We start from the raw sequence: 16,477 nt of genomic DNA on the forward strand, positions 1-16,477 counted from the left end.
GAATTCAATGAACAGAATATAGTGGAAAGTTCTTCTGAGACCATCCCAAGAATGGGAGCTGCACACTGGTTTCAATGGGGCTTGTGTGAGAGAACTCCTTGCTGGATTTGGGCCCCTAAGCAGCACTGACTCTGTGCTTGCAGAGAAGATGGGTGTACTATGATAAACACAAAATACATTTATGTTCTACCTTGCATGACTGTTACAACAACAAAAAATGTTTATAAATACAGCAAATTTAATTCCACTTCATTTTGAAGATCTCATTTAAAAAAAATCTCCAAATCCCCAATTCTGTAAATAGATCTAAATGAAGCCACTGAAGGCCTAAAAAAACATCTAAACATATCCATAGGTTTACTCAAATATTGTAATTGTGAAACCTGTAGTCAAGTAGCACCTCATTCACAGGATGCCCATGTTCTAGGTTGAACAGGTTTGTAACATCCTGATAATAATTTTTTCTTTTTTTTGCTTCATTCATATGCATGGTGCTTTACATAGAATGAGTTTTTTTTTTTACAAAAATCTAAGAGGATGTCAAGTTGGAAATAAAATAGTTGCAGACTAACTGCCTAAACAACTGTAACACTTGGAGAAGCGATGCAGCAGCACCAGCACGGCATCCACTGCAACCCATGGGGGAGTTTCAACTTTCAGAGGTCTCCTCAGTGTAAGGGAACAGCTGACAAAAGTATAAGTTGCTCCGTGAGGGAGGATCAGGACCATGAAGGGGATAAGGATTCAGCATGCGCCACTGCTGCCAAACCTGCCCCCCTCCTTGGCCTGATCCCCCCTCCTCCCCACCCGTTTCACCCACCCCAAAATAATGATGGAAACTGAACGCTTTCCACATGCGCTGCCTCCGATGCATTCTCGGCATCACCTAGCAGGACAAAGTTCCAAACAACATAGTCCTGGAACGTGCTGGAATCCCTAGCATGTATGCACTGCTGAAACAGAGACGCCTGTGTTGGCTCCGTCATGTCGTGAGAATGGATGATGGCCGGATCCCAAAGGATCTCCTCTATGGAGAACTCGTGCAAGGAAAGCGCCCTACAGGTAGACCACAGCTGCGATACAAGGACATCTGCAAGAGGGATCTGAAGGCCTTAGGAGTGGACCTCAACAAGTGGGAAACTCTGGCCTCTGAGCGGCCCTCTTGGAGGCAGGCTGTGCAGCATGGCCTTTCCCAGTTTGAAGAGACACTTGGCCAACAGGCTGAGGCAAAGAGGCAAAGAAGGAAGCCCCATAGCCAGGGAGACAGACCAGGGACAGACTGCACTTGCTCCCAGTGTGGAAGGGATTGTCACTCCCGAATTGGCCTTTTCAGCCACAGTAGACGCTGTTCCAGAACCACCATTCAGAGCACAATACCATAGTCTTTCGAGACTGAAGGTTGCCAACAACGACTAAGTACTAAAGCTTCCCATTCCCTCACCACAGTTTTGCCATGTGTTACAACCCCTCTTGATGTCTGTAAACAAAATAAGCCCATATAAGGCCATGTTACAAGATAAAGTGTGTGTCCAATTAAGCCCCATGTTAAGCTTAATTGTAAGCTTAACATGTAACCCCATGTAACATGTAACCCCATGTAAACCCAATTAAGCTTACATGTTGCTGAAATTAAGGCTTATTTCCCAGTTTATCCTCCACGACTTCCTCTCCTCTCCAGGTTGCTTTTCCTCTTTTTAATTTTAGATTGCAAGTTCCTCAGGGCAGAGACCTGTTTTCTTATTATTCTGTACAGTACAATGCACACTATTAAATTACATTTTTAACTGCTCTTCCATAGAGTACAAGGTGGTATATATGGTCCTCCAGTTTATCTTAACAACAGTTCTGTGAGGTAGGTTATGCTGCAAGAATTATTGGTACCAGGTAACAAAGTTCACTTTGTGGCTGAGTGAGGATTTGAACCCAGATCTCCCAGTTTGTTCACCATTTTAGCTACTACATTGTGCTGGTTTTTACACTGAGTGCATAATAACAATACAAATAGAGGCCAAGATAAGCATACAGCTGCTATGATCAGAAACAGCAACTATGGTTTGTGTGTGTATGTTTACTGAGTGTTAAGTATCCTTTCATCTCCTTGAACAGCCTGCTTTGAAGTGAATCTGTATGAAAATGTGTACAGTATAATGACTGCATCAACTGTTCTGCCATGCTAGTAGCTCCCCCTAGTGGACAATATGGCCTGACTTAAATCAGCATTACCACCAGCTTCTCATATCAGATCACAGAAATCTTGATTCAGAGGCACTGCTACAGATATAACAATTCCCCCTTTAGCTCTTGCCTAAACAAACTATGAGAGGAAAAAACTAATTCCAATATTGCATAAGAAAGTGGTCTTGCAATTATGCAAGTGAGAGGAAAACCAGCCTGGCCCCAGCTGCTGGACCAAGAGCTGCTGCAATGTGTCACCCTCTCTCTGTTCCAGCAAGACCTTCACTAGTAAGACAAAGATCCTAGTCACCAGGCAGAAGATCAGGAATTGCTGGAAGTTTGCCCCCTTTTCTTCTCAGAGTGCTTTAAGAACATAAGAAGAACCCTGCTGGATCAGGCCAAAGGTCCATCTAGTTCAGTTTCCTATATTGCACAGTGGTCCATCAGATGTTTCTAGGAGCACACAGACAACAAGTTACCTGTCTAGCTTACATGACAGGTATCTAGCTTTCCACTCCCTTGCAGCTGGTAACCGACCTATGGTTACTGAATTGAAAGAAAGGACTGCCTAATAGCAGTCACCTCCAAAGACCCTAGACCAGGGGTGCTCACACTTTTTTGGCTCGAGAGCTACTTTGAAACCCAGCAAGGCCTGGAGATCTACCAGGGGGGAAGGAAGCATCTGACAGACCCCCTTTAATGTATGGAGCCCCTGCTGGAGTCTAGTCAGTTTCTTCAGTTTTGTTGCTGCATGCCTGAAGAGCAGCTAAAGTGTCAGTTTCAGTGTCAGTTTAGTGTCAGCTAAATATGTCAGTTTCATCTAGTCATTAGAGGAAACTGCTGACATATTAACAGTTTGGAGAGACAGGGCTCCGCGATCTACTCATTTTGCCTCGCGATCTACCAGTAGATCGCGATCCACCTATTGAGCACCCCTGGCCTAGACCATGGCTAGGAGAATGCAGCTGTCCTCCATCCCAGCAAGAACATGCTCACCACTGGCAGATGCTCCATGAGTCACTGGCACAGGGTACGAGCTATAGAGGAAAGAGCACGGTGCTATTTAGGGAAATTCCACTTCTTGGTCACCCAAGTGCACACACCAGGGGCCCAAGGTATGGTCTGCAGCTGTGTGATGCTGCCAACCTTGTGTAAGTAAAGTAGTTCTGGGTCTGGTCCCAGTCTGGATGAGAGACTCCTATGTACATCATTCTGAGTTTCATCATGGGAGAAAGGTGCAATGTAAATTTAATAAATAGATTGTTGGAGCTGAGACTTTCATATTACGTCATATCAAAAATATATAACCTGCATTTCTTCTCCACATAGAGAAACTCAAAACACCTCACAATCAATCCAATTAAAAAACAAACCCCTGAAACAGCAGCAACTAAACACAGGAAATGTGGTACCCCAGTTCAGCTAAAACAACTACTTGGTGAATATAAACATGTTAAACATGTTAAAATGTTCCCAACTGACCCTTCCACTTCAAAACCATTCAAGTCTACTATCATATACATAATCATATTACAATATGACAAAGTTAAATTCAAAATATAAAATCCATATTTCAAAAAACAAGAAAATCAATCACTAAACACCAGGAAAATAAAGCCATGTCAATTTCATTCCTAAAGGACAATGAAGTCAGTGTCCAATGGATTTGGGGGAGATGAAGAAGACAGTCTTCAACTAGGGCATCATCATAGAGAAGGCCCCATTACTGGTTGCCACTTCCAAAGGGGAGAACACTTTGACAATGCATCAGACAATTATAGGAAGGAATAGGGCTTTTAGAACAATGTTTCTCAAACTGTGGGTCAGGACCCACTAGGTGAGTCACGAGCCAATTCCAGGTGGGTCCCCATTTATTTCAATATTTTATTTTTAATATATTAGACTTGATGCTACCATGGTATGTGACTGCACTCGGGGAAATGCTACAGATCTCTACTTTTATCAGGTTACTATGCTTTTAACAATGATAGTAAATGGAACTTATTCCTGGGTAAGTGTGGACAGGATTGCAGCCCAAGATTGTTAAAACTCTTCCTGCATGATAATGTCACTTCCGGCCATGACATCACTTCTGGTGGGTCCTGACAGATTCTCAGTCTAAAAAGTGGGTCCCGATGGCAAAAGTTTGAGAACCACTGGTTTAGAAAATGGTCCTTCAGATACGCTTGTCCCAAACCGTTTCAGAAACAGGCCCAAAGCTTTCTTGGGCACACAGAATCAACTGCACAACTGCCTGGGTCACACCTGATTTCACAGGACAGTCATGATAATGAAGGCAATTGGGGAGTTAAGCATTTTATACTTGGAAATATGCTATGAAACAGCCTTAATTAGAATACAAATCTGAAAGGCAAGGTAAAAGTTTTAAAATTCTGGTTAAAATTCTTTGCTTAAAGTTTAAGTCCTCAAAGGGTTTCTTACTGTGATTTTCTTCATATCTAGCTGTCGGAGCTGCATCATATGGTGGAGAACCGTATGCTTGTACCATGTCTCCTGCGCTATCGGGTTGCCATCTAGGGTGACATCTGAAAGGGACGTGGAATCGGCAAGGCACACAATGTCGTTGAAACTAAATGAAAGCAAAAGGAAAGAAATTGTCACTGATTTCAAGCATACATGCACCAGATTCCAGAACTGCCTTGACCTCTTAGAGTACTTTTCAAATCACTGCTATTGTGTTTTATTATCCTCTATTTCAGATAGATAAAGCAGCATTTTGACCATAACAGGCTAAAATTTCTTCACACAATCGGTAAGGTTTTGATATTTCTTTTGCATTGAATTTAATGGGATTTTATTTCAAAAAATATTCACGAGCTGCAATTGCAGGTCCCCGCTTTTGATTTATATCCATTCTTTGTACGTTTCCTCAACACCTATGTCACATCTTCCTGTAACTGCAGGCTTGAACTTCCAATTTCCCCGCCTTAAGAAGTGTTAAATTTGCTCAGTTGCACCGAAGCACAATACAGTATGTGATGCGACAAAGTGAAAACAGTGAGATGGGATCCTGAAGAAGCCCTATCTGAAGTCTCATTTTGCAAAAAGAAATGGACAAATAGAAAGGGCCTAAATGTTAGTAGAGAAACAGTATTGCTCCATTGCCCTGTGGGGTTTTATTCACACAATACTCAATGTACATCCCAACCACACTCTTACTGTCAGTTCCCACAGCACTATATAGGCAGAGTATGAGAGAGGCCTTGCAGGAGAGCTTGGTCCATTTCACTTGCTAGCCAATGCATAAAAGTCAAATTGACAAGAGGCAGGGTACTCTAGTGCTGGAGAGTCAATGCACACAGCAGTCCCCCAAATTAATTTTAAGTTAAGGAAGGTGTGAGTGATCTAGAAGCACCTGTGCCAGATGCACTGTTGACAAGGCAGGTGTTGGCTTGATTTACAATTCACCACTGAGAGCTTTCTAACAACAATAGGCAGGCAAACTACTGCAAGGGTGGAGGAAGCTTTGCTTTTTAATACCCTTCTGCTTTAATGGTGGGTGGAGGCTCAGTGTCAGAACACAAACAAAAACTCTCTATTTAAAAAAAAAAAAAGGTGCAAAACTTAAAAAAAAAAAGCATGCTAGCAGAATTTATCAGTTACCACCAGGGATATCACAGATACTAGCCAACTAGTACAGTTTTTTACAACCAGCAGACTAGCTGGGGATCACATTTTCTCAGTCACAAAATATTATTTGAATGTGACTTTCCCAAACAGAAAGTAAGTAAGAGAGAAGGAAATGAGGTACAGTACTGTATTACATGCAACTAAGAAAGAACTGCACATTTACTGTATTGGGGAATATATAACCCAGGACAGTGGTTCTCACACATTTAGCACCGGGACCCACTTTTTAGAATGAAAATCTGTCAGGACCCACTGGAAGTGATGTCATGGCCGGAAGTGACATCATCAAGCAGAAAATTTTTTTCGCAATCCTGGGCTGCAATCCTACCCACACTTACCCAGGAGTAATTCCCATTTGCTATCATTGTTAAAAGAATAAACACAGTAGCTTGTTAAAAGTACAGGTCGATAACATTTCCCCAAATGCAGTCACATACCATGGTAGCATCAAGTCTAATATATTAAAAATAAAATATTGAAATGAATGGGGACCCACCTGAAATTGGCTTGCAACCCACCTAGTGGGTTCCGATTCACAGTTTGAGAAACACTGACCTAGGAGGTTCTTCAATGATGTTGGTTAAAATTTTCAAATACAGAAATAGATGATGTTCAAAACTTAACTCATTAGAGATTTGCAGCTTGGGACCTTTTCAACTTCAGAAATATAAACGCTCTTTGATCCTCTATGTTAGACTAAATGTTACTGAGACATAAAATATTAATCATAAACTAATACTTTTGACCTTCAAAGCTAGGGGTTCGTATATAAAAATGCCTCCCACATCTTCACTTACAAACACTAATTCCTGAGGAACTTTAGATCTTCCAATGCTATAGGCCAGTGGTTCTCAAACTGGTGGGTCTCAACCTTTAAGGGTCAGGGGAAGGGGAGGGAGGCAGCGACGCGATCCCCAGGATCACGTCGCTAAGGAGGGCAAGGGGGGGTGCTTGTGCCTTACTTTGCATGATGCTGGGCTGCAGCAGGCCCTGCACAGCGCTCCCCAACGCTTGGAACCTGCAAAAGAGGCGGGCACATAGCACTTCCGTTTTGCAGGAGGTGCTTTGCGCCCGCTTCTTTTGCAGGTTCCAAGCATCGCAGAGCGCTGCTATAGGCTATTTTAAAAAGAGAAAACAGTATTCTTTTTTCTGAAGGAAGAATATATTCTGATAATTTTGTCCATTTTTTAATCAATTTTTCTCCCAACTGGAAGTGCTTAAAATTTCTGAGCATTCAAACATAGCTGACAGCATTGACACAGAAAATACTTCCCTTTTCAGTTAATAAACCGAACTTTCGTTAAAATATTGAATAATAAAACAAATGGTAAAGATGGCAGCAAGTGTGCCATCTGACAGTGAAAAGTTTGCTACTTCAGATCATATGGTGATCGTAGAGACGATCTTTCTTGCTATAAGCATATGGACCTAAAAATTGAAAGGAACCTTACCATAAAATCAAGAAATGAGGAAAACTCAATTGGGATCACACTGACAGGCTTGTATCAATGGCAAGTAGGGTGGGGAAAGAGAAAGAAGGAAGGCTTAGAAGAAAATTCTCAGGTAGTTAGTGGTCATTGCCCTGGAGTTTCAATAGATGACTGGTTTACTAATCAAGTTCCGGGGACTTTTCATCAGTTGGGACACTTTTTCTTGTTTCCGCAAAGAGGTTTCCCACCTAACCCTAATGATTAGGGCCACAATGATGGGAAGGCCACTAATCATCATCTTTTCTTCTTGATCACCAGCCTATTTAATAACTGCCTTGTGGCTTAAGCATCTGTCCTGTCAGTCTCATTGCTCCAAGTCTTGTAGTTACTCCTTAGTAACTTCAAATTTCACTTTGCAGACATCTCCCTAAAGGAATATACTGGGAGCCTTAACCACACTGACATCAAACACAGACTAGTAGTTTACTTTCCTAAAACTCTACATTTTCATGTTTTTATAGGTTATATGATCTACATATACTACTTCTAGCAGGGGCAGCAGAAGCCAATCCACCACCTATGTTCCCTCCAAGAAAAGTGTGCAGAGCTGTACGCTATCTACATGGGGATGGCTCCGGAGCACTTGGAAATGTCACCACCATCAACAAACTCTAGAACACCAACAGGGAAGCCACAAGGGGCTTGAGTTCTAGCTGAGCAGCTGTCCAGCTTTGAGGGAATGCTTCTACCACCTGACTCCACCCTAGTTCCACCATGTGCCCTCTATGCAGAAAGCAGCAAACCTGACTCCTAACCCCTTAACTTTCTCCTTCTTAGCATCCCTGTAAACAAAACAGAAAGTGTGGAATGTGCTGGCAGCACTTGGCTGGGACTGCCAAGAAGGAGAAAGGTAAGAGGGTAGGAATCAGGCTTGTAGCCTTCTGTTTCACTTCCTACTTGCTTTTAGTGAGCAGGAAGCAGACTGGCTAGGCTCCATCTGCATCAGGCTGCAGGAAGGCAGCAGCAAACTCTGGGCAAGAAGTACTCCAAGTCTTTTTGCCACTCAGAACAGCTTGCCATTCAGTGAGAGCCACAATTGTTGCCTTACCCTTGAGCACCCCTCTAGAGGACATGAATCTATATACCCTGCTGGATGAATCAAGGCTGTCTGAATATTCTGTGGAAAGGCTCTTTTCTCTGCACAATAAGAGCTACTTTTTCACTCAACATAAAAGAGTGAGGGTCAAGGCATCCTGCCCTCACTCCGATTTGGTTTCTGAGCAAATTTCACCAAATCTCACTGACTTTATGATGTCATGAAGCCATTCAGAGTGAGGACAGAAAGTATTGCTATAGCTTTCATCCTGGCATCTCACAGACACAGGAAAAGAAATGGCACTCAGGAACAGTAAGGTGCATAATTACTGCTATCAGTAGATGGAGCAACCTTCCACCGCTACTTCTAACAACCTCCCGTCACCAAAATGGTTCCCTCCAATTTCACAGACAGTAAACAAGGTAGTAACACTGGGAGAAGTCATCTTGGTTCTACCCTGGTCTTGTCTAGATAATTTCTTTTAAAAGTCTCCTGTTTTAAGTCCAAAAACCACCACCACACATCAAGTTGATCTTCGTGGGAGAGAAAATGGGACACTAGAAGAATTATGTCAGTTGCACTGAAGTATAAAGTCATTCTCAAATGACTGTAAGATCCAAAGAACAGACTAGAGGCAGAACTGCTATGGTCTTTCAGCTCTTGAGGGCACAATCCTAACCCCTTATGTCAGTACTTTCCAGCACTGGCATAGCGGTGCCAATGGGACACATGCTGCATCCTGTAGTTGGGTGTCACTCACGGAGGCCTCCTTAAAGTAAGAGAACATTTGTTCCCTTACCCCAGAGCTGCATCGCCCTTATGTCGGTGCTGTAAAGCACCGACATAAGGGGTTAGGATTGCACCCTGAGACCATATCTTAACTCATTAGCCCAGAAAGTAACAAGTTCTATTGGGCTAGTATTTAAGCATCAGAAACAATCTAAACAATCAAAGAGGACCAGAGGGCAGGTTAAACTTGAGTAGTCATCTGTAGGCATCTGGTTTATGTAGGAACTGTAGGCATCTAGGTTTATTTCCGGAGGACATACTGTCAAGTATTGCTTGGAATGAAAGGTACTGCAATCATATTAAAACATCAGCCTCATACTCAGCAAGTGGGGCACATCCTTTCATCATTTAAAACTGTATCCTGCTGCATGCAATATTTCAGTTGCTAATGTAACCAGCACCTCAACACTGATTACAATTAAATCACTTCCCCATTCAATTTCTGCAGTACACAAGCACAATAGGCACAAACAACAGCAGCAATTACACATGGTGAAATTCCACTGAGACCCCTTCCCCTGCCCCCCCACCACCACATGGCTGATTGCAGGATTTCAGCCAGCACTTGCAGCAATGAGACACTGCTGCAACCCTTAATTGCCTCTCAGCAAGAGAGTTAAGCATACAAAACTATGGCAACATTTATGATGATGTTCCAGGAAAACAACCAAAGTACTGCTTTATAAAACAGCCTTAAACTTTAAAAAATATACGCAACTGCCAATATTATATAACTATGAAATAAGGCACACATAGGTTTCCTTTTCCAAGAGGAGAAGCTTCTATACAGAAAAAAAATAAGTTACCCCGGCCTGCTTCAAGAGAAGCATAACCCTGAACAGACTGCAGTCTTAGGTAACTAATAAGGATGTTCACAGACCTGGACAGATGGAAGCCGGTTACTTCAATTAAACAGATCACAGTTGGACAAAATTTATGTCACAGTCTATAGCAAACACAAGGAGCTGTATAATCTCAACCGCACCAGATCATTTTCTATTATAAGCATTATCCCGATTCACAAACCAAGTCCAGTATCACTGAATTTGCAAAATGTAAAATGTAGCGAGGTCATATTTTCACTAGAAGAGAAACATCTCCACAGAATGCTCTGTGCTTTGAAGGACTGGATACATTTTGATTTCATAGTCACTCTCTGAATCTGAACATTTATCTTAATCTGAACATACTAAACATTTTTTGGACCAGTTTGGCATATCAACACACAACCATCTGCAAAATATTTAGATTTTAAATGGATGCCTGAAAGGAAAATACTTGAGAGCAAGCAAACCGAGACTGAATCCCCACCCCGCCCCCAGAGTTGCTCCTTACCGAGATATACTATTAAAGCTGAGGAACAGACGTTGGAGACTCGGCAAAGTATCCACATCTTTCTAGAATGAGAAAGAGAAAATATCAGTTCAGCTTCTGAAGGAGAACATGCTTTGGAGGCCCAGTTTCTCCGAAGGACGGCACATGCCGACTGCTATTTACTGTAACCTTGCTGCAGCACTGACTGCTGTCGAACACGCGGCTCCATCACTCTGTGGTGCAGGTTACAAGGGAGTGTTTCAGTGCAGAGATCTCCTCGGGAAAATAAGCTGTACCACTTGCAACAGAAAGCGTGTTAAGCAGGGAGACAGAGAAAGTGGGAGCAGAAGGCAGGCGCTGGCCTCTTTTTGAGCAGGCTTGCCGGAAAAGGGCCAAAAGGTGCTGCCTCAGCGTTTCAGCTGCAGGGAAAAGGGTGCTGCAATCAAACGGCATGTGAAACAAAAAGCCGATTCTGTAGCCGTGCTGCTCTCCAAAGCGTCAAAGTGCTAACTCATGCATGTAATCGTCCAAGCGGCAATAGAGGTACGAGTACTTGAAGTGACAGGTCTAAGTAGCAGTTCTGCATTCTCAGACATATCCCTATTTTCTTCAAGCAGATTAACAATCTGCAGTCTCCATCAGAAAGGCAGCCCAGGGGTGTGCTCCATGACCAAAATTTTCATCATGATTAACAGTTACCAGTTTTAATCACCTTTGGGGAACCCAGAAAATGTCAGTTCAAAATGATGGATATATTATAAACTAGTGCAGGGGTCTAAAACATAAGGTCTGGGGGCCAGATGTGGCCTGCGGAAGCTTTTTATCTAGCCCTCAGGCTCTCAGCTGCTGAATAGTGCTGAGGTGTTACTGCTGCAAGGGCAGCCCACGTGAAAATTGGGCTCTCCTATAACTTGAAATATGATCAAGATTTGCGTATACTGTCATTTGCAGCTAATGAGTTCCTAAGTGAGAAAAAGTGCTTATTTTTTATTATGACCTGTTTAATGATATCACTTCCTGCCTAATGACATCACTTCCAGCCCTCAGCAGACATCATGAATGCTGTTCGGCCCTCGATATGAAACAAGTTTGACACCCCTGAACTAGTGGTTCCCAAACTCCTACAGGGGATTTGGAAACCAGGTAAATATGGGTCGTGCCTTGTTATCCACTAGGATTCCGTTCTGGAACCCCCAGTGGATTAAAAAAAATCAGTGGATACCAAATCAGTGGAAAAATAGCTTTAAAGACTCACTTCCATGTTTTTTGCTGCTCCATTGTTGCCCCAGAATGCATTGGTATAGACACTATAACGCATTCAGCCACTAGATAGGGTGAATAATGGAATCTAGCAAAATGAAATTATAATTATGTAACAGCACAAAGATGGGAAATTGGATTTTGGTGCTTTTTTTCCTTGATACCGAGGTTCACCCTTAAATGCCTTGTATCAGTGGTGAGTCAAATCAGTGGATACCAAATCAGTGGATACCTGTATTTGTGTGTGTGGGTGGGAAGGAAGGCAGAGGGGGGGCAGCAAGGATGCCACAGCAGTGTCACTGCCAAGGAGTTTATTTCTTGCCTTAGGGGCAAAGCTTGCCTCCTGCAGGGTCCTGGAGGCTTGCAGCCCCCTCCGTTGTCCTCTGAGGCTTCTGAAAATAATCCTTATCTCCAATCAGCAGCTACTTCCATTTTCATGAAGTAGCTGTTGATCAGAGACAAGGATTGTTTTAAAGAAGGATCAGAGGACAACAGAAGGGGCTGCAAGAGTCCAGGACCCTGCAGGAGACCAGCTCTGCCCCCAAGGCAAGAAATAAACCCCTTGGCAGTATTGTGATCCCTGCAGCACTGTCGCTGCCATTGGAGCAAGGTCACTCCCCTTAAGGGGGAATGCCCTCCTTCCAGTTTCCCTGGTGAGTCATGACCCACCAGTTTGGGAACCACTGTTATAAACTATTTCACAAATGACAGATACCTTTTTCTTTATGCTACAGCCTGCACACAAACCAATGGTCAGTAGATGGGTTGACCTTCCTGTCTATGAAAACTCTAGTAAACTGAACAAAATGTGGGGCATCACAGTCTCTCGTGGCTCTTGGCTGCTGAATGGACAAGCATATAGGCCACACGTTACAAGCCAAGCCTATGCAGAGTGTTTCTCATCCAAAGAGTCAGAAGCTAAATAATCCTCTCTCTGGGAAAATTCTTCCCCATCCACTGAAGAACAGACTCACTCTGCCATGCAGACTTTAGACTTACTTCTGAGCTCCCTAAACTTGCATCAGTACTCTAGAGAGATTCAGATCTGCATAAACCTTCAGGCCACATGACAGGATAACAGTGCACTCTGACCACCAAGACAGTGTATTCACAGTGATGCAAATTAGTTAGTTCTGCAGCACTTCTATTTATTTAGGTATTCCTCTGTGGCGCTGCTGCAAATATGGAACAGCCTCCCTTTTAAATTGAGAGCTGCCCCCTCCTTGTTAGTATTCTGATGGAATGTGAAGATCATCATGTTTCACTCAACATTTTTGCTTTGCGTTTGGGTGTTTCTGCAGATATTATTGTGTATTTTATTGTTTACTTTTAAATGTTGTATGCCACCTTGGTAGAAAATATGAAGTCAAACTGCAACTTCTAAACAGCAATTTGTCTTTTAAAAAACAAAAGAATCTATTTTGTTGCAAAGAAAGCCTGCAAATCTTAGTTCTCAAAGGCGATTATATGTATGGGAATAGCAGCAGTTGCCTCCAAAAGACTTGGTTATTTTTTTTTTTTTTAAATCTATACATGAATTTCAGCCCACCTCACTTCTGCAACTCCTAGCCATCTCTTTCTCTTTCTCCACTCTGCCTCCCACAGTCAGACTTGTCATCAGATCTTCTCATTCCTCTGAAACAACTGCTCTTCCAGTCCTTTCCTAGGATCCAATAGACCAGGGTTTCTCAAACTGTGGGTCGCAACCTGACTGTGGGTGGGTCGCGAAGCTGCAACTGATAAGCTGACAGCAGACGACAAAATGCATTGAACCCTATGAAAAGTGAAACTGAGCAATACCATATGTTTACTCACAAGCAGACAATTGTGCCTTGGTCCACTACAAAGGACAGACTGAGAGGAATTCAATGCCACCAGAATGGTCCCAATCTGATGAACGCAGCCCCCCAAAAAGTCTCTCCCTCCAAGCTGACAAATGTACTGAGCCCTAAGGAAAGCAAAACTAAGCCAGCACTGTTACATTTACTTGTGAGTAAGCAACCGTATCTTGGCTCATGTGGAAGGCCAGACGAAAGGGGGTGCAAGGCTACCAGAATGGTCCCGATTCTATGCACATGGAGCTCAATAAGCGCTCCAGAAGGTAGCCCCCCATCATAGTACAGTAAAAAGAGGCTTGAACTAATAAGACCTTTTTTCTTTTTTAGTCCTGTAAAGCTAGGTGGGTCCTGCTGGTGTGTTATTTTAAAAAATGGGTTCCAGTGCTAGTAGGTTTGGAACCACTGCTTAATTGGGAAGATTGTTGTCTTTTACAGATTCCTCTCTCACCCACCAAACCAGTAGAGTCTTATTTCTTTGCCTCATCATTCTGCATTTTTAATGATGTTTAGAGGGAAGCTTTGAATCTCAATCCAGCCTAAACAAAAAAAATATTGGATCTAAAATTGATTTTGTCCCAAATAACACTGAACTGGCTTAAATATAAGAATTTAAATTGAACTGGGTTTCAACTGGGGTAGGGCTGAAAATCTTACAGTGTTTGTTTTTTGGAGGGAGGATGTTTGAGGTTTTTGCAGGCAAGCTACAGAGGGAATTCACTTTCCCATCTCATCTCCCCTTATTTAATTGTAAATGGCACAATTTCAGTGCTTGCTATAGGCAATTTCAGCACTTACAGAATCCTCAGGAAAGCACTTCCTGCTTGATGATGTCATGTCCAACCATGATATCACTTCCATCCCAGACAATCATTCTAAAAAGGGGATCCCGATGCTAAAAGTTTGAGAACCACTGCAATAGACCCTTGGCCTATTGATGGAAATCCTCTCTTTTCCTAGGCCCCCGCTCTTGCTCTCTCTCTCTCTCTTTTCTTTTTGTCCCACCCCCTCAACAATCAGAGCAATTTAGTCAATGACAGCCAGAAACCCTTCTGCCTGCCCTGGCCCTCTGAAAGATGACAGATGTTCAGCCAACATCTGCAAGAGATATAGCCAAAAAATTCCTTAGTGCATTTCTATACAGTACATCATAGGTTGGACCCAAACAGCTGTGAGTGGAAAGAAAATTGCTGCTAGCTATGCTTCACAAACACTTGCCCAGAGGTTCCTGCTGTTACATAACAAGCAAGCTCTATAGGAGTTCTTTTGCTTCCACTTGCACAAGAATTTATACAAAAACATCATCTTATTCTTTAAGTTCTTGCATGCTACATTTCCACTTTAAAGCCCCAAAACAACTCAGAACACCAACACATTCATTCACAAAAACAGCACTAAAAATCTACAAACCAAATTTAATTTCACTTTTCTTACACAGCAATCTATCCTGCAGTAAGCAGTAAGCCTTCAGTAAGCAAAAGGGAACCTTTAGATCCAACCCAATGTGTTTCCATAGTTTATCATGCATTTGTCCAAATGATGTTAAATACTATATTGCAAGACCAGCAACAAGCTGAAAGCACATTTTGAAGCTCCAGTGGCAGCATGGCTCAAACCAATCACAACATTTTTTAGCAGAATCAAAGCAAACAGATTCAGTTCACCCACTTACCACAGATGTGATCTGATTATATCGAAGATTAAGTTCTGTCAATGAATCCAGTCCATTGAGGTTTTCAACACACGTTAAGCAATTTCGGGCAAGATTTAAGACTCTGAGCTCACTTAAATGATTGAGATTTTCTATGCTAGAAATCTGTAAAGAAAAAAGTAACAGTGCATTAGCATGAATATTTTAACAACTGAGGTCCATCCCCTCTTCCCACCCCAAGAATTTATATCCTAAGTTAATCATGACTAAGCACTACTGAAAAATCAGTGGGACAAATTATCCATTAGTAATTAATTTCAATGTGAGTCACAATGCAATCTTAAGCATGTCTGCTCAGCAACAAGTCCCATGCGTTCAGTGAGGCTTACTCCAAAGAAAGTGCCAACTTTCTTGAATTAAGCCCCAATGAACTTAATGGGATTTACTTCAGAGTAGATATGCATAGGATTGCACTGTTAATCATAACTAATTCTCTTGTACCCAGGTATCAAATCAGCTTATCTTCTAAGATTCCAACACTTAAGTGGATGTGAAGCATGGAAGTGAAGTAGTTAATTGCTTGATACCCCACTCCCATGCACGTTTGCTCAGAAGCAAGCAACCACATTCAGTGGGACATAGTCTCAGATAAGTGCGCGATTGTTTGCAACTCAAGTTAACTGTAGATAAGCTACACTTGCATGTGCCACATAGCCTCCAAATGAATAATTATATGGCCAATCATGAAAATAACAGATTTGGCAAGCAAGGGTATAAACAGTTATTTAGAGCTGGATATCACTCAGACTGCAACAGATGGCAAAGCATGAATTGCAGAGCTCTCCAAATATGGTGTCTAACAAAGAGTCCTGCAACACATGCTTTCTAAAGAGCATTCATCTGGGTTTCATGAAGAATTCATAGAGATGTTATTTATAACTTCCTCTCTCAGTGCTTCCTTTATTTCTTCTGCTCACAGCTTCTTCTTTTGCCTTTTAAAAATCATATATATTTTATTAGATGATGGCATGGGCTGGAGAGACATGACATAGTAACCCTGCTGAAGTCTGGTTAGTGCAAGGATGGCAGAACCTTGCATCTGGTTCTGGTTAGAACCCTGTCCGAGTCTGGTTAGTGCAAGGATGGCAGACTGGCAGAGAAAGCAATCAAGCCAGACTTGTTCCATTGTAGAATAGGTATTGCCCATGATCTTAGTTAAAAACATAAAAGTGAAAATGCTATTGATATTTCATTTGTAGTTATTAACGGTATGCTT

The 16,477-nt window shown here is 42.3% G+C and overlaps 1 protein-coding gene across 3 annotated transcripts in view; it reads right to left on the bottom strand.

Moving 5' to 3' along the window:
• Positions 1–16,477, bottom strand: part of LRRC49 (leucine rich repeat containing 49) — a 58,649-nt gene that overhangs the window by 24,208 nt on the left and 17,964 nt on the right. For all 3 annotated transcript variants that reach the window (XM_066635625.1, XM_066635624.1, XM_066635623.1), the window contains 3 exons: positions 15,223–15,366; positions 10,477–10,538; positions 4,618–4,765 (listed from right to left, as the gene is read on the bottom strand). In XM_066635625.1, the coding sequence (XP_066491722.1) occupies positions 4,618–4,765; positions 10,477–10,538; positions 15,223–15,366 (354 nt within the window). The remainder of the gene's footprint in view (positions 1–4,617; positions 4,766–10,476; positions 10,539–15,222; positions 15,367–16,477) is intronic.

The sequence above is a fragment of the Tiliqua scincoides genome, chromosome 8 (assembly GCF_035046505.1).
Source record: "Tiliqua scincoides isolate rTilSci1 chromosome 8, rTilSci1.hap2, whole genome shotgun sequence".
Taxonomy (NCBI): Eukaryota; Metazoa; Chordata; class Lepidosauria; order Squamata; family Scincidae; genus Tiliqua; species Tiliqua scincoides.